The 24,896-nt window shown below is 36.6% G+C and overlaps 1 protein-coding gene across 3 annotated transcripts in view; it reads left to right on the forward strand.

Annotated features, from left to right (window-relative positions):
* The window catches only part of LOC145663889 (uncharacterized), a 57,430-nt gene that overhangs the window by 10,826 nt on the left and 21,708 nt on the right, over positions 1–24,896 (forward strand). For 2 of the 3 annotated variants that reach the window (XM_081730043.1, XM_081730044.1), the window contains exons 5-6: positions 1,232–1,615; positions 7,145–7,264. In XM_081730043.1, coding sequence (XP_081586169.1) covers positions 1,232–1,615; positions 7,145–7,264 — 504 coding nt within the window. The remainder of the gene's footprint in view (positions 1–1,231; positions 1,616–7,144; positions 7,265–24,896) is intronic. The other variant, XM_081730045.1, reaches the window with a different exon arrangement.

The following is a 24,896-nucleotide window of genomic DNA, read 5'->3' on the forward strand; positions in this document are numbered from 1 at the left end:
AAAGTAATATACACATACGTAGACTACAAAGTCTTAGGACCAGCAACCATAGCACACATACACCCACGTCTTTTCATTACACTTAATATTAGTTCAAGATGACGTAACTCATTAAATCCTCACTAGTGATTGAACTTGGAAACTTTATACTAAAGTAAGCACTACTTCGTCGCTCGTGGATCTTAGACAGTATTTACTGATTTGTTTATGAATAAAATAATTATAATTAAAACTGATAATATAGTTTTAGTAGTAAGATAAAGTACTTTTTACTGGAAGGATAGGTACATGTAAAACCATACTCACCATGAATATGTTATTACTGTATTTTCCAGACACACCCTCTTCATTTCTAGACCGCTTCTTGCTTTTGGTATCAATCGCAAAATGATACCGGAGCAACCATAAGTCCACATGTTTGCTGCAGTTAGAGGCAACATCCTTCTAAGGAAAGCGTCCAAGTCTTAAAACAACTGGAAGAAATTACCAGGTGCTGCAGACTATTGATCATAATACCTTTAAATTTATGATTCACTGTGGCTTCATATCAATTTACATTGAAAAATTGATTTCACAAATTATAATAGTGGCTAGAGAGATAGCATTTTTTAAACTTGAGAAGAAAGATGTCGGTGCTGCATATTTCCAGGAAAGAAGCTCTGGTAAAATGTATTAATAAAATATTTCCTAGTCAATTATGTAATTATGTATGTGTGTGAAGTATGGGATTTCATGGTTCGGAGACCATTTGAATATTGCGGAAGTTAGAGGAAGAAGTACTTAAATAGTTTCGAAATATGATGTTGGATGAAATGGACGGAGAGAGTAACAAACAAAAATATTTTTAAACGAATACGAAAGAAAAAGATGCTTTAACCTACGTATTTCGTACAAAGTAATTGTCTTCTTCATATAACGCAATAGAAGAAAGGCGAGGAACAGGAAGAATAAAAACATAACTGACCAATGATTTGAAACATAGAAGAAAATATAGGGAGTTCAAGAAGAATGCAGAAGATTAACGTTGAAGAAACATTTCCAGACTCTAACCTAAGGAGTTGTGTCCCAGGACCTATGGGCAGGCAAAATGCTTAATAATAATACTGTTATTAACAAATTAAATAGCTTTTTTTTTTTTTTTTTTTAATTTTTTAATCATAAATGTGTATGCATAATTGAAATGTAGTATATGTATAATAAGCACTATTGCAAAATTTTACACTCTTTGCAGATTGCTTTCAACGGGCAACATTTTACGGAATTTAATCACAGACTACCCTATCAGACGGTGACTCACCTTGCCATAGATGGAGATGTCACGATTTCAATGATCCAGTTCGAAGGAGGCACCGGCCCTTCCCCTGGGATTCCCACAGCCAATGGAATGGGCTTTGTCCCTCCTCCACCGCTTCCAACGGAAGGAGTTGTTCCACCGCCAGCAGGGCCTTATCCACCAGCAGGAGCTGCGCCTTACGCACCACAACCAGCTGCATATGGAGCAGCCCCGTATGGTTACGGTCCACCACCGCCAGGGACTCCTGGGTATGGATACGCACCTCCTCCGCCAGGACCAGGATATGGATCTCATCCACCACCGCCGCCAGGATATTATCAGGTAAGATTACAGCACACGAGTATTAAATATATTAGAGCATACTTATAGATCTGAACCCGATTTAACTTAAAGCACATAGGAACATATTGTAAGAGTAACGTTAGTACTGAAGTTCTCTGTAAGACTAACTGAAACTTTTTCTAAAGCGGGAAAACTATTTTTTTTTCTTTTCGTTAAGTTATAAACTCAGAAGATATATTGAACTTCGAAACGCATGTGGAAACCATGCTGAAAAAGTGCAACAACACTTATTATATACGATGAACTAGATATATATTTCTTATAAGTTGTATGCAACTGACCAATTCTGAGTTGCTGAAAGAGCAATTATATTTTTCTGTGACTATTGTAAAATCATTAATATTCGCGAATTAAAGTAATAGGAAGTCGTATTTTATATCTTTTTGTTCCAAGCCCAAAGTCCCATTTCTATGAAGAAGCGGGAATGACCAATGATACCAGTCATTTCCAGGCACAGAAACCTGTGTTTGATCATGGATCTTTGTTGCAACCTGATACTTAACACGTGTTTGTAGGTTCGTTTGTGCTAAGGCACGATTTTTGGCGTTGAGCCAGGATGGTGAGGACATTCGGGGAGCTGCTCCAATGAAATTAAGGGGAAGTGATTTCGCTCTGAAAAACTAAGAAGGAAGGTGGTGAAGGTGCTAAGCATACATTGCTATTATGTCGCTGCATTCGCTTGTGAACTGTAAGGAAGGATAGTTTGTATAGGCGGTAGACAAAAAAATCTAAAAACACTTGATACAGGACACGTAAGTTTGGCCCTCCACTGTACAACACGTGTTGCGCGGTTGCCGATCGTTTTTTGTTTTCAATATGTCATGTGGACCTTCCTCTTCCGTCAGCAGTAACCAGTTCACCTGAGAGTGTCGTGGTGTGAAAGTGGTGCGGTAAAATGGGCGACCTGACAGACTTCCAAAGAGGCATGATCGTTGGTGCCCGTCTGGTTGAAGCTTCAGTGGCAACATTGCTGAACATTATGGGGGTATCGAAAGGCACTGTGTCCAATGTCACGAAGGCATACACAATTTATGGGCAAACGACGTCTGCAAAATACAACAGTGGTCGAAAGACAATCCTGTCAGATAGGGAAAGGAGGGCATTAAAACGGATTGAAGCAGCTAAAAGGGTGATCACTGCAATAAAAATTACGTCTGAACTCAATTCCGGCCTACAGACCCGGTTTCATCGAAAACAGTGCGACGGGAACTTCATAAAATGAAAAGTCATGGCAGGGTCGCTATCGCCAAACCCCTGGTCACAGCAGTAAATGCGAAGAGGCGTATCCAGTGGTGCAAGGACAACAAGGCGTGGAAACACGTAATGTGGTCCGATGAATCGACCTTCACCTTGTTTCCAACAACCTGTCGTGTTTACGTATGGAGAACACCGTCGGAGGCCTATGATATAGACTGTCTGCTCCCAAGCATGGGGGTGGTTCTCTTACAGTATGGGCAGTGATATCGTGGTGTTCTGCAGGTCCCATCATAGCCCTATATGGAATGATGAATCCTAAGGCGTAAGAGGCCATTTTGGGGGACCAGGTTCTACTCATGGCCCAAATATTGTTCCCTGATTGTGATGGCATCTATCAAGATGATTTGGCACCCTGTCACGCTGCATAAACTGTGAAATCATAGTTTGAGGAGCATGACCAGGAGCTATCACACCTCCCCTGGGTTCCACAATCATCAGATCTGAACATAATTGAGCCATTGTGGTCTGAGTTAGAAAGGCATGATCGGTCTCATTACCCTCCACCAGCATCCCTTAAGGAACTGGAGCATGTTTTGGAGGAACAATGGTACAAACTCCCACACATCACGATTCAGGAGCTGTATACGTCCATTCCACATCGGATCCAAGCTGTTTTGAACGCAAAAGGAGGTCCCACACCATACTAGGCATGATTTTCACACTTTTGCAAACGTTTTAGATTTTTGTCCATCCCCCATATATATAATATGTGCGTGTGTGTGTGTGTGTGTGTGTATGTATATATGTACATACATGTATCTTGTAAAATTCTGTTTGTGCAGGTACAGGTAGAGCAAATTACAGTCCAGGATTTTTTTCACACTGCCGGATTTTATTACAAAATTCTACTACAAAATAGATAATACAAAATAATACAAAATAGATACAAATTCTCTAATGTTTGAGGTTTAAGTAGGTGTCACCTTGACCTGACGGTCTCGGGAAGCAATCCTCACGAAACAAGCTACGCGAGGAGGAGTAGAACACAATGCTCCACTACAAATAGAGAGAGATTTGAGTCCCGACAAAGCTCCACTGCAAGCCAGAAGGAAAAACCGATAGCTCCACTGCAAGCTAAAGGCTTTGGGTTTATGTGAGGCTCCACTGCAAGCCAAGAACGGGAATTTGACCAGCCAAGAAGACTGATAACTGTCCGTGGAATCTTCTTGGCTTTATAGGTGCTTTAGTTGAAGAGGTGGCGCTGCTGTTCCCTCATCATGTGACCAGTGGTGTCGCTGTTGTCTCCGTAGTCTGCAGCTATAGTACTCCATAGTAAGGTGTACGTGGTGGTTGTTCATAAATAGGTGTACATGTTTAGGTGTTTGTAAGCACAAACACGTGGGACATTACATTATATATATCAGTTGTTAGTTAGTCCATTAAAAGTATTATTAATTCAAGTTCCATATCGACTCCATTCCTGAGATTGGTGTTTATATAATTGTGGAACATTAAGGGAATAAGTATTTAGTGTTTGTTTATTTGTATATTAAGGTATTAATAGGTAGAAGTAAATAATTGTATATTTCTTTGTTTTAAGTGTTACTTGGTAGTGCTGTGTGGTCTTGTTATTTTGTGGGAAAGTATCCGTACAGTATTTTGTTTGTTTTATGTTTGCTATTTGTGAGAGTAAACTAAGTAGAGGTTAAAAATCGAGTATTTTGAAGTAGAGTAGATTACAATTTAAATGGGTCAAGGATCTTAATTGTGAAAGTTCTTAATTTCTCTAATTCTGAATTTGTTCTTGTGATCTCAATTAATTTCATTAAGGTTGGTGTAAAGGGACAAGCTTTGCCGGTAGATGTCACTACAGTCTTCGTATCTTTCATGTATTTTTTACCTTTCATGAAAATTCAAGATTTCTCTTACAAATTTCAATCTAGAGACTTCGAATTTTTACAGAAGAAACTTCATAACTTATTGAAGACAACAATCCGTGCCGATTTTTTATTTAGAATTTTGTTCATTGTTGAAATAGTTATATTATTAAAGGTTTGGATATCCATTTCAACAATGAAGAAAATTCTAAATAAAAAATCGGCACGGATTGTTGCCTTCGATAGGTTATGAAGTTGCTTCTCTAAAAATTTGAAGTCTTTAGGTTGAAATTTATAAGAGAAATCGTGAATTTTTGTGAAAGGTAAAAAAATACATGAGAGAGATACAAAGAATGTAGTATCATCTATCGGCAAAACTTGTCCCTTTAAACCAACCTTAAATGGTTCAGGTGGAAGCTAAAATTTCATTTTATCTATTATAGGAATGTAGTAGAGAGGACAAAGTAGGTAAATGTGGTTTAAGTATGATTCTAGTTATTTCCGAATGAGGTAAAAGGTAAGAAATGTGACTTACCTTGTATCTCCATTATCTTCCTTTAATTGACATTTTCAATCTTCTCAGGAAACTTAATCAACAACGGTTTTCCTGCTTCACCGGATACTTTTCTTTACATATTTATTTTAAGGTTTTTAGCTTTCCTTTGAAATTCAAATTATACCCAGAATACTCCGTAAACTTTATTTCAGTTTTCAATTTTCACCTTTTAACTGTTCCTATAATGTACATCAACTTCGAAATCTAATATCTGAAGTAAAAGATTAAAAGATATCTTAGTTTGAAAAGAAGAAAATTTAAGGATATGTAACCTGTACATAGTCACGAAAGCAATTATGGAAGTTTAAGTGTTCATCTATCATACGTCATCTATTCACAGGATTAGAATTAGAAATTAGTTTCTAACAATTATGGAAGTTTAAGTGTTCATCTATCATACGTCATCTATTCACAGGATTAGAATTAGAAATTAGTTTCTGGACTTTCGGCATCTATGGCAATATAGCGCTCAAAAGTTTTCGAACACCCCGCATTTTTGTTACCATTTACTGTGTTCCTATTATTTTGACACGAGAACTTTACCGCTTTGCATCAGATGTACTCATGCCTAAAGCATAGAATTTGACGACAGTTGAATTGAAGTTTGAGAGGTACTGCAGATGGTATATCAATTTATAATTTTTAAAATTGAAACCGAAAAAGACAATTTTATACTATGCAAAATATATTGCATAGTATAAACAACAGTGTGGAAGGTGAGGCAAGATGTTCGTTTTGTTTGAAAAGTGTAGACACAGAGGGCAATGCAGCGACAAAAATTTGAAAGAAAAAGTAGTTTTCCAAATTTTGCAGTTATCTATACCTTATAACCTAAAAACGCCATTCTTTGAAAAATGTTTACGACGATCAATATATATCCTTCTCTGCTTAATTGTCGCTCAGTGGAAGCGTATATGTAATGCTCGTCGTTACTATTTCAACGGGTAACAATGTAGCATACGAAACCATCGCAAACACTTTTCAACGTATGGTATTTTTTAGCGTTTTTAGCGTTAGCATAACAAGCTACAAAGAATTGCAAAATTTGGAAAGCTATATTCTCTTTCAAATTTTTGTCACTACTTTGACCCTCTATGTCTAAACTTTCCTCTTACCTCACCTTCTACATTTAGTTTATACTATGCAATATCTATACCAATTTTTTTCTTTCTTTCTTTCTTTTTAAATTTCAATAATTATGATTTGACATACCTGCAGTACCTCTCAGACCTCGATTTAACTGTCATCAAATTTGATACTATAGGTAGAAGTTCCTCTCATGCAGGGTGGTAAAGTTCTCGTGCCAAAATAATAGGATCACAGTAGATGCTTACAAAAATCAGGGTGTTTGGAAACTTTTGAGCAGCACTGTATGTATTCACAATAATATCTCCAAGTGGATTGTAGTGTTTACAACAGCCACAGAAAGTAAATATGAGGGAATAACAGCTTCATCGAAATACAAAATCGAGGATAGATTGTGGAATTCCACAAATAACGTCAATTGAACAACTAGTTATTTCATGTAATTAACAAATAAACTGTCAAAATTACAATTACAGTTAATAAGTGATTATTGAAAACTGAAATGAAATTTACGGAATACTCTGAGTAAAATTTGTATTTTATTGTAAGCTAAAAACCAAAATTGTAAATGTAAAGGAAAAGGTCCGGTGACGGAGCAAAGTATTGTTGAAGATCCCCACGGGGATTGAAAGTTTCAATTAAAGGAAGACAATGGAAGCACATTTCTTAATGAGTATGTACTCAATAGTTTCAATCAGTAGGATTATAAGTTACTTTAATGCGAGAAAACTATTATTCAGTATTTGCAGTAAATGGATTTGTGAAGTTTGAAGATACTTTATGATTTTGCAGCCTCAGTACCCAGGCGATCCCCATAAATCCGATAAGGGTTTGGGGGGAATTATTGGAAAAGCCGGCGCAGCTGTCGCCGGTGCCTTAGGCACAGCCGGTGTTTTAGGTGCCTTGAGTGGTGTGAGTATCCATGTGTTCGTTTTCTTGCTTGCAGGTGGTGGTATTGCTAGTGTGTCGTGGTTTTATAATTAGCCCATAGCTTTTTGGTAATGTTTTAATTTGTCTCGTGTGGCTGTATATACTATATGTATAGATTGTTTCTAAATGGGAATTTTATTTTTGTTTGAGAATCGTGTGTTGGTTTGACATATATATATACACTTTAGTTGTTGTTTGAACTTAGTTTGAGTAAAATAACTGTATTTTTTCCTTTTTCGTAAATGCTTTTGCTATGCTGAAAAGAGGATATAATTTACGGGATAATTCGACAGTTCAAGCTACTAGGATATTTCAAGTTTAAATTACCTCACAGTCGTACGCAGCCGGTCTGTGCAGTATGAGTTCCGTCCCTTCCTGTAAAGCTTGATCTCAAACGGTAGTAGACGAACACACCGTGGAGATATCTTTATTTCTTTACACTTCTATCAAGTTAATTAATTAAAGGGGAGGTGACCCAGTGGTAGTGAAGAGTTCCTTCGCAGCTACATGGTTAGCGTTCGGGTCTACGGCGTGGGAGACCTGGGTTCGATTCCTGGCGGAGCTCATGGGGTTTAGATTCCACGTTAAGCTGTAGGTCAATGTCTGATATTGCCGTGCAGCCGAAAGGGGCGCTAAACACCCATCCGGCTAAGCGGTGGGAGTGTACATTTATCTCTGATGCGAAGAATCCTTGGTTGGAAATTATGGAAGACTACTTTGAGTTGAGTTGATTTTGAGTTTAACGTCTCTTTGAGCAGCAAGGCTATATTAGACGGGACCTTATGATTAACGTGGAATCCCAACCACATGAGTTCCCGCCGGAGATCGAACCTGTATCTCCCACGCCAGAGGCGCGTACGCTAACAGCTTAGCCGCGAAGAAGCTCTGGAAGACTACTTTGTACCTATGGATTTTCTAATAATTTTCCCGCACAATTCATCATAATTTATTTTCGTCTTCTGTAGCATCATCATAATAATAAGTAGCTGTCACGTGTACAATACGTCAGTTTGTTTTATATGGTGGTGTATTTTCTCAATTAATATTGAAACCGGAAGTGAAGTAGGTTTATAATATTTCTGGCGTGTATTCTTGAGACACGTAATCGATTGCGGAAAACTGCTTCTGTTTTTACTCTATAGCAGTAGTCTCCAAACTTACGTAGCTTCTGAGCTACTGTACCATTTTTAAATCCCAATGAGAGCTACCAACCAAAAGAACTAGCAACTTTTTTTAAAAAAAAGAATCTTACATATGTTTATTGCCTATAAACTTACATTTCTAGTAAATGTAAAATCAAACTATCCAAGTTAGCAAATGTCTAATATACACACGAAAAACATAACGTTTAGCAAATGTCTAATATACACACGAAAAACAACGTACACAACCCCACGCATATACAATCAACTGTGAGATTAAGCTGATAATTGCAGTTGCGCGGGAGAATCAAGCAGTTGTTGTCGTCAGCACCCTCTGTCGTTAGCGTACAGCTCAATGGAGGAATCAAGGTTAGCCAACCGGAGCGTTAACGCGATCTACCGAAAATGTCCCCGCGAGCTACTAGTAGCTCGCGATTGACGGTTTGGCGATCACTTCTATACTAATCGCCGTTAAAACGGTAAGTGTTGCTTTCTCTACCACTTCCGGTTTTAATAGAGAAATTAGAATAAAGATGAAATGTATTTTTGCCACGCTTAATTAATTGCAGAAAATCGCTTCTTGTTGTCTCTTATCGTTTTCACTCTATATAGATCAGTATTGCAACCGGAAGTTGTAGTGGATTTCTGCCACTTCCGGTTTTAGTAGAGAGCTAAGGATGAGGATGGTGTGTTTTCTTCAGACGCTTAATCGATTGCATGAAACTGCTTCTGCTATTTATTACCGTGTTTGTTCTGTACTGATGAATATCAAAACCATAAAAGATTGATTTCTACCACTTCCTGTTTCAATCGGCTCCAAAACTAACTTGACTCTCTACACCAGCGTTTCCCAACCGGTGTGCCGTGAATGGGCCCCTGGTGTGCCGCGAGGAATCGAAACAAAATTATTAATTTTATAGCAACCAAATTGAAAAACGTAGAGAAAAATGTATGTTTATATTTCACATTACTATGAACCTCTACTATGAATATACAATTTTAAGTTTCATACCGGGTTACTGTTCTGTACATTTCTAATGTTGAAAAAAGTATTTGTTATCATTGTTATGACCATTATTGCTTCTTTATTGTTGCAGACTATTTCGTAACTTGAAAATTTAAAATATTCAATCCTTTCGACAAATTACTTACATTTCTGTTTTAAAAGTAAAAGAGAATTTTTTCTTTCGTTATTTAGTGATCTAAGGTTGGATACAGTTTTTAAAAAGAAAGCGTATTTTTAAAACCCTGAGTTCAATATTTCATTGCAATTGTTTTCTATTTTTTTAATTAGAATGAAAAATAAGCAAAATGATTTACCACGGGGAAAAACAGTGATAGAGCTTTTTCCTCTGTGAGAAGGAGGTCAATAATCACAGAAAAAAAATACCACTGTATTTATATATACAAATAATAATATCTATAAGTGTGCCACGAGAATCCAAGTAACACCCGTAGTGTGCCGCAAGTTGAAAAAGGTTGGGAAACGCTGCTCTACACCCTGACGAAATTTTGTGGTGGTCCCTTAAGATACTTTTGTCTCCCGGGCGTATGAACGGACGCATGCAAACCAAAGTCCTTAATGATGCTTTTTCTTCGTCATTCGAAATTCCAGCTGACAGTTCCGTTCCTATTCAACTAGACCGAGGTATTTTTAGCTTATCTTGATCCCACCGTGCAAGTACCAAAAGTTTTCTTTATGTAGCGGCTTTGATTGATTTCTGTTCGATTATTATAATTATTATTATTTCTTTCAGTGTAAAATAACCTTATTACTAATTGTCTGAAATTAAGCACCCACAACAAATTGTGCAATACCGAGTACGTTACTTATCTTAGTAATTAGAAAAGGATGGCGAGAAAAATTGCAAAAATTAATGTAAAATTGTAGTGAACGTTCAGTCAGAAGTTCGGATGAAATATTTGTGGACTATACAGTTGGGCTGGATTAATACAGAATCGGTCAGAGAGGAATTTAGGGAGCACCTTCCTCCATAAGTTTTCCCTGACTCTGGAAGTTATACTGAGTCTATTTTCTGGCGAAATGAGTGCCAGTAATCACTGTGAATATCGGTATGTTATTACAGTAACTTCCACATTTTGAACCTGTTTTTCGACATGCCTCATTTCTCATTTCATTTGCGATCTTGTTGGTGCATGCAACGTTAATCCAGGCGTATGCAGAATGTAGAATATATACAGTTTGAAAAATAGCAATAGAGAAATCGCAGTTAATAACAAGCTCCAAGAAAATCTGACTATAGTGCGTACCGAAAAACAAATGGATATGCTGAATAATGTAAAAGAATTTTGTTTCTTTCCCCTAAGCTTGTACAGGGTGATTCAAAGAAACGGGAAATTTTGAAAGTTATGTTGGCAACAGTGGGCGTTTGGTAACACTTAATAACGTACGCCAGCTTGACAAGGGCGCTTTGCCATTAGTTATCATGAATGCTTGTAGTGGTGCGCAACGTGCTTTCACGATCAAAGCGTTTTATGAGAATAATGATAGTATGAAAGGCACACGTAGAGAATTCCGCCGTTATTTTAATTTAGGACACCACGGTGTAACTATACGGTTCAGCTCAGTTAATTTTTGAGAAGAAAATTTTAACTTTTTAAATGAACCTCGCATAATAGTGCTTCCAAGAATTTTTCTCTCAGCCAACAAACGAATGTGCATATATATGTGCGTCTCAATTGCCACAGAGATCGCAGAATTCCCCTCTCCTTCCCATATAAGGAGCTAAAATCCATTACAATGGACAAACGTCGTCTCAAAACATTCCTGTCTATGGGCTGTCATAGCTATTTTTAGCTCTTGACATCACCAAACTGCGTGGCAAACCGATTCTTTTGCCTAGCAACACGATGAGACGGAAAGAAAAGGTGCTTTAGTCTGACTTACACACACGGGGAAGCAACCACGTTGAATTTAGTGCGCGCGACTGAAATGAAAACATAAGTTGAAATAATATTTAATTCTTGTTAGTACAAAACTTAATTTTAGAACCAATGCCGTGAAAATGAAAAGGATCACCAATTTTAAAGTATTTGTTTACGATTAAAAGCAAAGGTTGTTTCGGCGGCATGGAGCTGGAGAACAGCATACCATTCAATCCACCGCAAGGAAGAGGAGAGAAAAGCAACCCGCAACCCACAGGACATCACCCCTGAATATCCAATGCAATCCACCTTCTAGTGTCAAAGCAAGTGAACAGTGTTAGTGAAAGTAATAATCAATCATGTGACGAAATATAACGAATAATTCGTGTCAACCGCGACATCCGCGTCTTCAATAATTGACGGGCCCAAATTGTATTAAATCAAAATATAATTATCATAACCAAGTATTCGTTTGAAGTGATATAAAAGTGATGTAATATTTGTTCATAAAGTTTTAGTGTTGTGAATTAAAAGCAAATATCCAAAAGTTGAGTATCCTTTCAAAATAATAATTACTATTTAAATTTACATGTGTTAATTTTAAGGAACAACTTAATTCATTTTTCTTTACAGCACGAGTGATTAGCGCCTATGCAATTTAGTAATTTGTACATTAATAAATTGCATCAGCGCTAAAGAATACAATTGGAGTTGACTTTGTGCTGGTTTCCCGAAACGTTCTGACCGAACTCTGAACCTGTTGTCCAGCGGCTATATGGTCAGTTTTAATGGTCGATCTAACCCACTGATAAATGCTAAAGAAGACATTCGAACGGTGGAGAGTCGAACCCCTGACCATAATAAAAGCGTAAGCCCACTTTGGGACCGTAGGACACGAACCACGTACAGTAACAAAAGGGTTTATCCCGATAGGGAGTGAGACGTACCTGGATCGAACCCAATACTGTTATATACGAAAAACAGACAGGGATAGATGAGAATCGAACCTAGAACTATAGTATATGGTTTTCTCTCACGGGAACGTACCAGGACTCGAACCCTGATACTGTCAAATATGGCGCCCGAACAGGGACAGTACCTCTTATAACTGGCGCCCGAACAGGGACGTTCGGTAAAACCGCATAGAGGCGACGTTAATTGTAGTTTCTCGATTAAGGTAAATTGTAGTGCCTTATTAGTGCTATTTAATTTTATTGTTCTGGCATTAGTAAATTAATTATCATGTCCGTAAATAGAGAAATAATTCCTGTCTTGCATGAAATGCGAAAAATATGGAAAGAAACCGAGTACTTGATAGTAGAAAGTCAGTTCAGATATAGAAAAGAACCTTTTACATTTACAAGTCGAAAATGCCTTAAAAGTAGAACAGGAAGTTTGTAAAATTCGTAAAAGAGCTAAACAAGAAATTGCAAAGTCTCTTTTGAAAAGGAACATAGAATATAGGGCCGAAATTGAAGATAAAATTGTTGCTAAAATGCATGAAATACGCAAATCTGATTTCTATCGAAAGGTCAAAGATGAATGTGTTTTTGAATCAGAATTTATTTCCTTGTCAGACATTAAAGGTAAATTGAAAGTTCACTATGAAAATTCAGACATTGTACGTACTGCTAAAGAAAGGTTAGCTGAAAGAATATACAAAAGATATTCAAAGCATCACAATGTTAATTGTAACGAGGATTTCAGTGGAAATCAGAAAATAAATTGTAAAGTTGCACCACCGAAACGGGTTAGGTTTGCTGATCCTCTCGAAACTGTAACTTTTGCGCATCCTTTTGTAAAAATTAATGAGTTAGAAAATTTTCAGGATCATGAGAATAGTAAAAGTAAAACAGTACTATTAAAAACAGAACTTGCTGAAAGTAGTTTAGAATTTGTTGAACGTGAGTTTGAAGGTATTTTGTGGGACTTTGCCCCCGTAGCTCAGAAAGCATACGCACGAACAGTGAAAAATGAATGTGTTGAAAGTTGTACTATTATGCCATGTGTTAGGTCTCAGTCACCACCTATCGTTGTAAATCAAGCCACTGTTGAATTTCTTGACAATGAATTCGAACAGGTTAAAGAAATATCTGAGTGTGAATTAAAGGTAGAAAAACAAATCATTCCTGTTGTCAGTCACGTTAACGTTGAACTAGGCCAAGCCAAAGAGTTTGTTTTGTCTCTGTCGAATAGTATTATAGAAGGAAAAGAGAATAATAAGCTCAACCCAGCTGCTTCTTTGCAACTCCTACCAATTATCGAGTTGGTCACGTTTAGTACAGATGTATGCGTGAGCCAGCGGTTAGCTGCTCCAGCTGTTTGTTTGTTTTGTAAGGGGACAAAGGGCATTCAGGAATGCAATGCGTGCGTCACTACAGAAAGGTTTACTAGAGTGGTAATAAATTGCGTTGAAAAGGGGAATGAGAGTAGCCCATATACGCAGCCTCGTAGTGTATCAAGTTTGTTAGAGGAAAATTGCCTCTATGGCACCTTGCTAACCAGTAAATTAGAATGCGTTCCGTTTCACAAAACTTGTTTATTTTTTGTGTATGTTAGGGTTGTAGAGATTTGTCAAGAGAAGAGTAATTCTTTAAGCTGTGAGTTGAAAGTTAAAAGCATACAGATAGGACTAATGAATTATGTCACCTTTTGCATAGTTACTTGCACTCAAGTTATGTATTTAGAAGATAGTACAAACGGCTTTATGCCAGGTAGGCCTAATGGTAATGAACGTAACTCAGTAACGTGGGAAAAGAAATTAAAAACCTGTCAAGAATATTTTAGTAAATTACGAAATGTTGTTTGTCAAAGGGCAAGAAAATATAGTTCACAGGTTCAATGTGGCAAAAAGCACCGGCAAAATAAAAAGAAAGTACGTAAAGTCAGACGAAAACTAAAAAAAATTAAACGTATGCTGTATTGTTTTTCAAAGCTTTCCAAGTTTGTTCGTAAATGTTTTTTGAGAAATAAACATTACAGTCGCTCCAATGCTCAGACAAGTAGCTGTAAATGTCAAATTGTGTTGTTGCACCAAGGTGATCAAAATTTTGAATCCAATCACACTAGTAACTTAGCGATCCATGGCGTAGTAAATAGGTCAGGTACTGACCACGCATCACCTGTAAGTAATAAAAATCACGAACCTTTTCAGGAAGAATGTGGTAATTGGGTGAATAAGTCTTTTACGCACAAGCGATTTGAAAGTGAACGTAATAGGAAAATTAAATGTCAATCGCCAACTGTTGTCAGTGATGTGTTATCAGCTGATTGTGACGTCATAACAAAGGCTAAGCATACAGGTAAATGGGAAAACCTAGTGAAAAGAAAAAAGCAATCTAGTGTTCAACCTAAATATAGTAAAATTGGTGCACAACGAAAATTATCACAAAAGAAAAGTAATTGCAACTCAAGCAGTGATAAATTAGTCAATTTCTTGTGCCATGCAGCAGTTATACGCATTGAGAAACCATTCATGCTAGCTGTTTATTGGCAAATGAAACCTTTGAAAATTGTTTTTGTGTTGAAAAAGCCTCGAGTAGGTGTAGGATAAAAACAAAAAACTTCGTTAAGCCGGATTGCTTGTACTGTATGAAACCGACACTTGCAATGGTTTTGATATTTCAAAAAAAAAAAAAAAAATCTTTGATATACGTAATATGAAATTACTTGTAATAGCATATTTTTTGTTCACGTATTCACGATGAAATTTCATTTTTGAATCATAGAAAATATAGTGTTTCTTTTCGATGTGCAAGAGTGAATTTGCGCAGTGAAAATTTTCAAATATAGTGAAAAGAAATAAATTTGCGTAGTGAAGACGTGGAAAATCTTTAGTGAATATTCCATCACAGTGTTGCAATTTTTCAAAATTAAAAATGTTTTGAATCACAAATTTAAATATTTTGGTGAGAAACCATTCGGTAATAAATCTGAATGACCATATTCGAAACTAATTAGTGAAATTTTTCAATTTCTAAATAACAACTATGCGTCAATTAATAGTAATGTATACCTACGATGTGTTACGTCAAGATATTTGTTTTAACCAATCAGTATGCCTCTGGGATTACTAATCAGCTGAGGATACTTGAAGTTTGGTGTGGTAAGTTATGGTAGTTACCTATACCCACCTTCATGACGCGTCGTTCAGATGAAACGAATATATAATGAGACATCTTATTATAAACAAGTACCAAGTAAGTTGTGTATGTGGTAATTGTTAGCAACTGTTGTTGCTTTCACTCTGTATTAATCTTTTCGTCGAATACGAAAATATTTCAAGTCTTAACTTGAAAACATGGAAGCAAAGTTCCCTCCAATATTATGGGTTATTCATATTATGTAATGCCCGGAGTAGGCAATTTTCTTATTAGTCCCCTCTATATTATTTTTAAATTTTACCCAAACATCCTATCTTTTCACTTTGCTTCGGGGATGGAAATAAATGATATTTTAATGTGGGTAGGTATCTTCAAAATTTAGGAGAGCAGACACTTTGAAAAGTGTAATGGTTTGACAAACCATCCACTGTTCAGTCCATTCTTGGTTAATTTTTAACCGGAATGTAATAATTGTAAATATCATGATATTGAGTGTTATTGTAGATTTAAGTCATAATTTTCATACTGTGAACAATATTTCGAAAATATTTATGTGTGCCCATACTTGAATTTAATTCGTGTGCTATATATTTAGTTTATAGTAGCAATGATAATTGAAATAATACTACTACTAATAATAATAACAATAAATGAAAACAGATATACAGTTATTGTGTTAGTTTTCAAGAATATTAGAAGTGGTTTTCAATGAAAGTTAATATTGAAAAGGAATGTTTTCGATAACAGTAAGAAAATTAATTCATGTTACATTTAAGAGTACAAGGCACTACATTAATAAATATTTTAGGTTACAATGATTATTTAGTATACTTGTAATGTCTTTGTGTTTAATGGTAAACAATGCCAGTAAATAGTTGTTCAATTATTAAATATGTTATTTTAAAGGAAAATAACAATAATTTTGTTCATGTTTTGTTGTGTTGGAAATTGTGGCACTTTCATATTAAAACGACAAATATTGAAATAATACAAGACATTGATAAACTTTATTTGAATTATGGCCCAATCGTAATCCGAAATTCGTTTCGTATGGCCCACGTGTTCGTTACCGTATTTCCGAAAGGACTTTAAAAATTTTTCGTTATATCGTCACGAGAAGAGTTAAGTGATATTAACCCTTTGAAGACCAATGGATGAAATTTAGTGACAATGGTGAAGTGATCAGTGTTGCAGGGTTCTATTTGTTTTTCTCTCTCCCTCAAAACAAATGTCCTGCCGAGCGCCAATGTAACTATACGGTTCAGCTCAGTTAATTTTTGAGAAGAAAATTTTAACTTTTTAAATGAACCTCGCATAATAGTGCTTCCAAGAATTTTTCTCTCAGCCAACAAACGAATGTGCATATATATGTGCGTCTCAATTGCCACAGAGATCGCAGAATTCCCCTCTCCTTCCCATATAAGGAGCTAAAATCCAGCACAATGGACAAACGTCGTCTCAAAACATTCCTGTCTATGGGCTGTCATAGCTATTTTTAGCTCTTGACATCACCAAACTGCGTGGCAAACCGATTCTTTTGCCTAGCAACACGATGAGACGGAAAGAAAAGGTGCTTTAGTCTGACTTACACACACGGGGAAGCAACCACGTTGAATTTAGTGCGCGCGACTGAAATGAAAACATAAGTTGAAATAATATTTAATTCTTGTTAGTACAAAACTTAATTTTAGAACCAATGCCGTGAAAATGAAAAGGATCACCAATTTTAAAGTATTTGTTTACGATTAAAAGCAAAGGTTGTTTCGGCGGCATGGAGCTGGAGAACAGCATACCATTCAATCCACCGCAAGGAAGAGGAGAGAAAAGCAACCCGCAACCCACAGGACATCACCCCTGAATATCCAATGCAATCCACCTTCTAGTGTCAAAGCAAGTGAACAGTGTTAGTGAAAGTAATAATCAATCATGTGACGAAATATAACGAATAATTCGTGTCAACCGCGACATCCGCGTCTTCAATAATTGACGGGCCCAAATTGTATTAAATCAAAATATAATTATCATAACCAAGTATTCGTTTGAAGTGATATAAAAGTGATGTAATATTTGTTCATAAAGTTTTAGTGTTGTGAATTAAAAGCAAATATCCAAAAGTTGAGTATCCTTTCAAAATAATAATTACTATTTAAATTTACATGTGTTAATTTTAAGGAACAACTTAATTCATTTTTCTTTACAGCACGAGTGATTAGCGCCTATGCAATTTAGTAATTTGTACATTAATAAATTGCATCAGCGCTAAAGAATACAATTGGAGTTGACTTTGTGCTGGTTTCCCGAAACGTTCTGACCGAACTCTGAACCTGTTGTCCAGCGGCTATATGGTCAGTTTTAATGGTCGATCTAACCCACTGATAAATGCTAAAGAAGACATTCGAACGGTGGAGAGTCGAACCCCTGACCATAATAAAAGCGTAAGCCCACTTTGGGACCGTAGGACACGAACCACGTACAGTAACAAAAGGGTTTATCCCGATAGGGAGTGAGACGTACCTGGATCGAACCCAGTACTGTTATATACGAAAAACAGACAGGGATAGATGAGAATCGAACCTAGAACTATAGTATATGGTTTTCTCTCACGGGAACGTACCAGGACTCGAACCCTGATACTGTCAAAACGGACACAAAACAATCTTATGAAGCTACACCAGCGCCCATGGGACAGCAACAAAGTTGCTGTGTGGTGTGATATGTTGTTATACGGTGTGATGAGCCCTTATTGTTTTGAGGACAAGAATGGTCATGGAATTACAGTCACATCGAATTGTTACGTCGCCATTCTTGAAACCTTTGTTGTGCAACAACTACAGAAATTTCCTCACATTATTGACACAGCCTGGTTGCAACAAGATGAATCAATGTCCTACACAGCACGAATATCCGATGGTTGCTGTACACCAATTGTTTGGGGAATATGTAATTTCGAAAAATGGTGACATTCAATGGCCTCCCAGATCCCCTGATTTGTCAGGTTGTGATTGCTTTTTATCTATTCTAAAATGGCAATATTTTTACTACTAAATGAGAGATTTTTTTAAAATATTGTTTTCATGGAATTGAATCATCATCATCTTTTTTTTTAACACAAATATATGCTACAAAAACCCAGTGAGAAAAATGAGAAACTGTACTACACACTATAGTCTCTCCAAAAACGTCTATTTATTACAATATACGAAGTATAGGCAACAGCTTGACAGGTGTAGATATACCTCAAAATGTGTATCTATACGTAGCAAACACGATATTGTCGTTTTCCCGGCGGGAGCTCATGTGGTTCGGATTCCACGTTAATCAGTAGGTCCACGTCTCATATAGCCTCGCTGCTGAACGGGACGTTAAACTCAAAGAATCCAAACGATATTGTTAACTTCGTGTTTGACAAAACTTGACATGTGTCGTTTCACCAAAAAAAAAAAAATCAAAATTTCCCGTTTTTTTTTAAAGTCACCCTGTATTATGCTTTATCCTAACAAACCACTTAAAATATGTTGTTAGCTATGGGCCTGATACTTAACACAAGGATATCAGAATCACAATATATTAGGAACATACGCGCGCTGAAGAGCTTTTTTTTTTTTTTTTTTAATATTTTATTTTTTATTTTTATCCTCGCAGTAAAATTCACTCAACTACTTGAATTGTACTATGTAAGGACGATGTTGAATTCAGATATCTTTCACAAATAGGGACGAGGAGTTTCGCATAACTCCTTCGCTCTCCATTGGGTTCTCAAGAGCCTTCCTTGTAGATGTCACCCAACTCATCACATTGACAAAGCTCCCTCGTGGCTAAGCAGTTAGCGTACGCGCCTTTGGCGTGGGAGACCCGGGTTCGATTCCCGGCGGGAGCTCATATGGTTCGGATTCCACGTTAATCAGTAGGTCCACGTCTCATATAGCCTCGCTGCTGAAAGGGACGATAAACTCAAAATCAACTCAATTCATCATATTGACAGTAGAAGTCAGAGTCAATAGATTGGCAGGGTTTAGACTGGAACTGGAGATCTTTCACAATTTTTCAAAAATTGAAGAATAATTTAGTATTTTCGAATGCGTAGCAAATTGAATTTAGTCTGTTCTTTATTATTATTATTATTATTATTATTATTATTATTATTATTATTATTATTATTATTAAATAAGGAAAAAAAATTAATACTTTTGCGAGAATGCCAACAAAAGTTTTAGAAGAAAAATATTTTAATTTTGGTTGAAAGAAAACACTAGTGCACTTTAGACTCTTAATTGTAATTACATCAAATGTGAAAGTTGTATTTCCCTGAATATAAATTACTCTTCCACCGAGATAAAAATTTTATTATTGTGCTTTTTTTTTTGTAATGTTACGTAAAATGATTACGTATTTTTTTTTTCTTAAAGGAGAGTAAGTTATTGCTTTAAATACTTGTAGCATGCAGTTGAGTTTTTGTGTGCCAAAGCATGCTAGAACAGTTAATAAATTGTGCATGTATTTTGTTCGTTAGTGTTTTACAAACTGATATAGTAATATCGCGAGACAAAACAATTGTCTTTTGAATCTTTTGGAGTATGGGTTGTACCAGCAAGTAATACGACTGTTACTTACAATGAAATAACACCTTAATTTGCCTAATTTTTGTTAATTAAGGTTTACAATTTACAGAGACAACTGGAATGTGCGTTGTAATCAGCTTAAAATTTTACGACTTAGCGTCCCATAGATCTTTTCAAACTATACACAGGCATTCTGTTGTTGCTAAATGGTGTTCGTTCTTGTTTCTGATACAAGAGTCTCGGATTACATTCACGGTGGGTGGTTCAGATCCCATATTGAGCAACTGTAGATCAACATCGCATATATTAAAATGCTAGGTGTATATGTTTGTGGTCAAGAAAAGTTTATATGATTGTGGACGTTTATATATTTGTGACCAATTCTTTTAATAATGATATGTCGAAAACCACAAGCTGTAGAAAAAATACCGTTTTCACCAATCGATTGAAAATTTTGTGTAGCTTGTTCAGTTCTAGTTGAATGTTTCAAAAATGACTGTTATTTCTTTATTGGGAATGTTTTAGCGTGCTGATACTGCGTTTTGTATATTCACCTTAGAATAGTATTTCTTATGATTCTGACAACTCACCTCTACAGTGTAGTCATCTTTAAATTTTATGCTTGTACACAGTGCCGTGCCGTGGAAGGGGGCGAGCGCGGCGACATCTCCGGGAGCCGAAGTAAGGGGACGCAAAATTCGAGAGGAAAAAAGAAAAGAAAACAAGGAAAGAGAGAGGAAAAATTACTCAATCTACTATTTAATTTGACCAGGGTCAGATTTTTCCTTTTTGTGTCCCTAGACACTTGCTAAAATGTTACTCATATCAGGAAAATGCATGTGCACATACGTATATAGAATGGAAGGAAAAAAGTAATAAAAAGTGCTCAAAATCAAGGAAAAGCAGGGTTTATTTTTTAAAATTTTCGTACGCTTCGTGGTTGGTCTGTCGACCTCTCATATGTATGGGGGCGCCGTCGTATATTCTCACCTCGGGCGCTGATTTTGCTTGGCATGGCACTGTTTGTACATTAAAAAAAAAAAAAAAAAAATAAAGTGCACCGAACACTTTGAGAAATTAATATTCAAAGTGTGTATTAATTTGTAGATATTTCAATAGGATATTCTACAATATGTACATTCTGCTTCACTTTGGTTGGCCAGTTTCTAAGGCCAATATATTCAAAATGGAGAAGCCTGTTTAAGTTACTGATCGTAAAGCGCGAATGATGTTTACGGCAGAGACTTGACTGTATTAGTTTAACTTACACGCAAAATATTAACTAAAAAAGAAAATAATAACCAGGAAGTGTACTTTTAAGCTGTCTGTTCAAAAATATTAAATTGTACCAATTCATAACGCCCGATTGACTGTTTTTCGTACAGAACACGATAGATTTCTTGAACAGATTATCGTACTGTCTGCTACTAGAGAAACTAGCATATTTTATACACAGTTTGTTGATGAACTTGTCGTTTTTCTTTTGTTGATGATACTACCAGTACTGTAAATTCTGTAGTGTGTTATGTAGTACAAAATTATCAACTTTTCAGTGGATGAGCCTTTTTTTAATGCGATATCGAGTGTAGTATTTTTTAAAATGCAATATGTAGAGGCACGAGTTTTTCGCAATGCGCGATAAAACGAAATGTGTTAGAATTAAGTAAATTTTAGTTTCTTGACGTTTTATATTCTGTGTGTATTTTCGATAAAACGCGAAATTGGCAGTTTTGCGCGAAATTTCTAACAATACGCAGTTTTAAAAAATACTTTTCATTAATTTAAAAAATCCAATTTTCCGCTAAGAAAACGGTAGAACGTGGCATGAACGGTGCATTTTGGGTGATTGGGACAAGGCTATAGAAAACATGTTGCGTGTAGCTATCACCATCGCACCTGGATGGGGAGAAGTCGTTTTAATTAGATGGTCAATGGCATCATTGCAGATACCTTCTGTCATCTGCTACTTAAGTTCAACCGCATAAAAGACGTTGCATAAAACAGAAGACAGGAAAACTTTCCTACTCGTATTAAGTTTAGTTACTGATTTTTCTTCAGTTTGATTAAAAAATATAATTTTCTATAAGTGAAATTCACAATGTCAAGTAAAATATTCAATGTATTTGTTTTTAGGTTATTAATGGTTTATTTCTGCAATGATCTATGAATAAAAGGAACAATTGTAAAAATGTGAGGGAATATCTTTTCCACAGGAGCTATAGGATGCTAAACTTTATTTGGAAACTGACAAAACGTGAAATATGAAAAACGAAACGCGAAATTTTCAAATTCTTAGTGCGAAAAACTCGTGCCCCTAACAATATGTTTAATCCTTTCTTGTTTCTAGTTTAAGATAAGACTATACTATAATCTTTTCCAGCAACAACATCACCAATATTATCCGTATGGTGAACCAAATCACCCGCAGCAACAAGGTTTGGGGGGTGTTCTTGATAAAGCGGTTGGTGTTTTAGGGTCAACTGGTGTTCTGGGTTCATTAACTGACGTGAGTACAGTTTGGAGTTTTGCGACATGTGAGGAAGGCATGGATTTTTCCCACAGTACGCCCCTTCATAAAAAAAAAAAAAAAAAAAAAAAAAAAAAGTACAATGTGTTTCTCAGAATTTATGTTACAATAATTAGGTGATTCTTTTCACGAAAATAAGGAGGAAAAATAGTAGGAAGTCAGTTTGGTTCCTAAGATAAGAGTTTTGCAATATAAGAAAATAAATTTTAGGACTGCATAGCAGAGATTCAAGTTGTCTACTTTTCAATCAAAAATGAATATATAAAAGTATATTTTCATGGACTTCACGCTCATTTCTGTTGAAACAGAATGATTTACCCTGATCCCGGCCGCTGAAAGGGTTATTATTCATTCGCCAGAAAAAAAAAAAAAAAAAAAAAAAATAAATAAATAAATAAATAAATAAAAAAATCAGAGCTTCCCAACAGGCTAAAAAACGATCGATTAAATGGCTACTGAGGTTTGTAAAGGATTCTCCTTTAACAGCTCTTACTCAGTTGCATGTGTCATTACGATTTGAGGAGTTTTATACCTGTTTCAATAAGAGGAGCCACTAATTTGTGTACTTCGTGAAAAAGCTTCCACTCTTGTCAAGAGTTCGTTAGTCGCATCGTCAACCCCTGAGTCTAATTTGAAACTTGTTGAAGAACTTGCTGAGACACAATTTTTAAGTTCATATCAAGAGTTAAATAATACTGAACTGAAACTAGAATTAAAGCACGATATGGTCTGCAAAAATTAAAACTCAAACACATTTCTGTTTCGTTGCTTGGAATGAGATTTTATCAGAAGGCCACAGAACATCTGTTCAAAACTACCATTAGCCAGTTCTTTTGTGAAAGAGTTTAAGTTACAAGGTAACGAAAAATGTTTTTGCCGTTCTCGAACAGTGATAAACAAAGCAATACAATGGACGGTACGTACCTTTAGGTTTCGAAGTAATCTCCATTAGCATCCAATACCTTTTGCCAACGATCCTGCAGCTACACAATACCCTGATAAATAAAGAGGAATACAATGGACGGTACGTGTCTTTAGGTTTCGAAGTAATCTCCATTAGCATCCAATACCTTTTGCCAACGTTCCTGCAGCTACACAATACCCTGATAAATAAAGAGGAATACAATGGACGGTACGTGTCTTTAGGTTTCGAAGTAATCTCCATTAGCATCCAATACCTTTTGCCAACGTTCCTGCAGCTACACAATACCCTGATAAATAAAGAGGAATACAATGGACGGTACGTGTCTTTAGGTTTCGAAGTAATCTCCATTAGCATCCAATACCTTTTGCCAACGTTCCTGCAGCTACACAATACCCTGATAAATAAAGAGGAATACAATGGACGGTACGTGTCTTTAGGTTTCGAAGTAATCTCCATTAGCATCCAATACCTTTTGCCAACGTTCCTGCAGCTACACAATACCCTGATAAATAAAGAGGAATACAATGGACGGTACGTGTCTTTAGGTTTCGAAGTAATCTCCATTAGCATCCAATACCTTTTGCCAATGTTCCTGCAGCTGCACAGTACCCTGGTGATAAAACTCGGCTGTCGTGGATGCATAGAAGTTCGTCGGTGCGTTCCACTGGTCTCTCGTATGCGAAAGTTCTTCCACGGAGATGTTTGCCGAGGGAATGAAACGGGTGATAATCGGTTGGCGCAAGGTCAAGTGAACATGGTGCATGACACAGTGTCTCCCAGGCAAGTTGCTGAAGGGTCTCTTGGGTCCTCTTTGCCACATGTGACTTGATTGTCGTGCAGGAGCAGTACATCCTTGCAATTCACCAATGTCGGTTCCTTCTGCCGCAATGCACGGTGCTCTCTTTGCAACTGCTGAGAGTAGTGGTCAGCAGTGATTGTTCGACTAGATGGAAGGAGCTCGTAGTGCACCACTTGCCGACAATTCCACCATACAGAGAACATAACCTTTCTTGGGTACAGAGATGGTCTTGAGGTGTAAGGAACAGGGTCACGTGGTAACAACTAATATCTGGTACGCTTAGAAGTATCATAGAGGATACATTCTTCGTCACCAGTGAGCAAGCGATCAAAGATGCCGAGTGAATAAGGATATACAGTCTGTCTCTCGTTGTTCCTTGTTGGCTGCCGACAGTATGTGAGGTACCTACTTGCATAACTTGTATAACTTCCCCATCTCATGCAGTTGCAATCTGACTGTTTCAGCGGAAACATGGAACATTTCTGCAAGTTCTTGACACGTTAGACTACTGTCCTCCTCGATGGTTGCTTTCGACCATCCAACACTTGTCGTCCATTGCGAGGTTTATCCAAAAGGCTCACAACTCTCGAACAGAATTTTTGGAACCAATGTGTGACTGTGCGTTCGTTCACGGCGACGTGATGCGGCAGCTGACAAACCCACTTTAAAGTCA

This window comes from Thermobia domestica, chromosome 11, assembly GCF_964235325.1.
Source record: "Thermobia domestica chromosome 11, izTheDome1.hap1.1, whole genome shotgun sequence".
NCBI lineage: Eukaryota > Metazoa > Arthropoda > Insecta > Zygentoma > Lepismatidae > Thermobia > Thermobia domestica.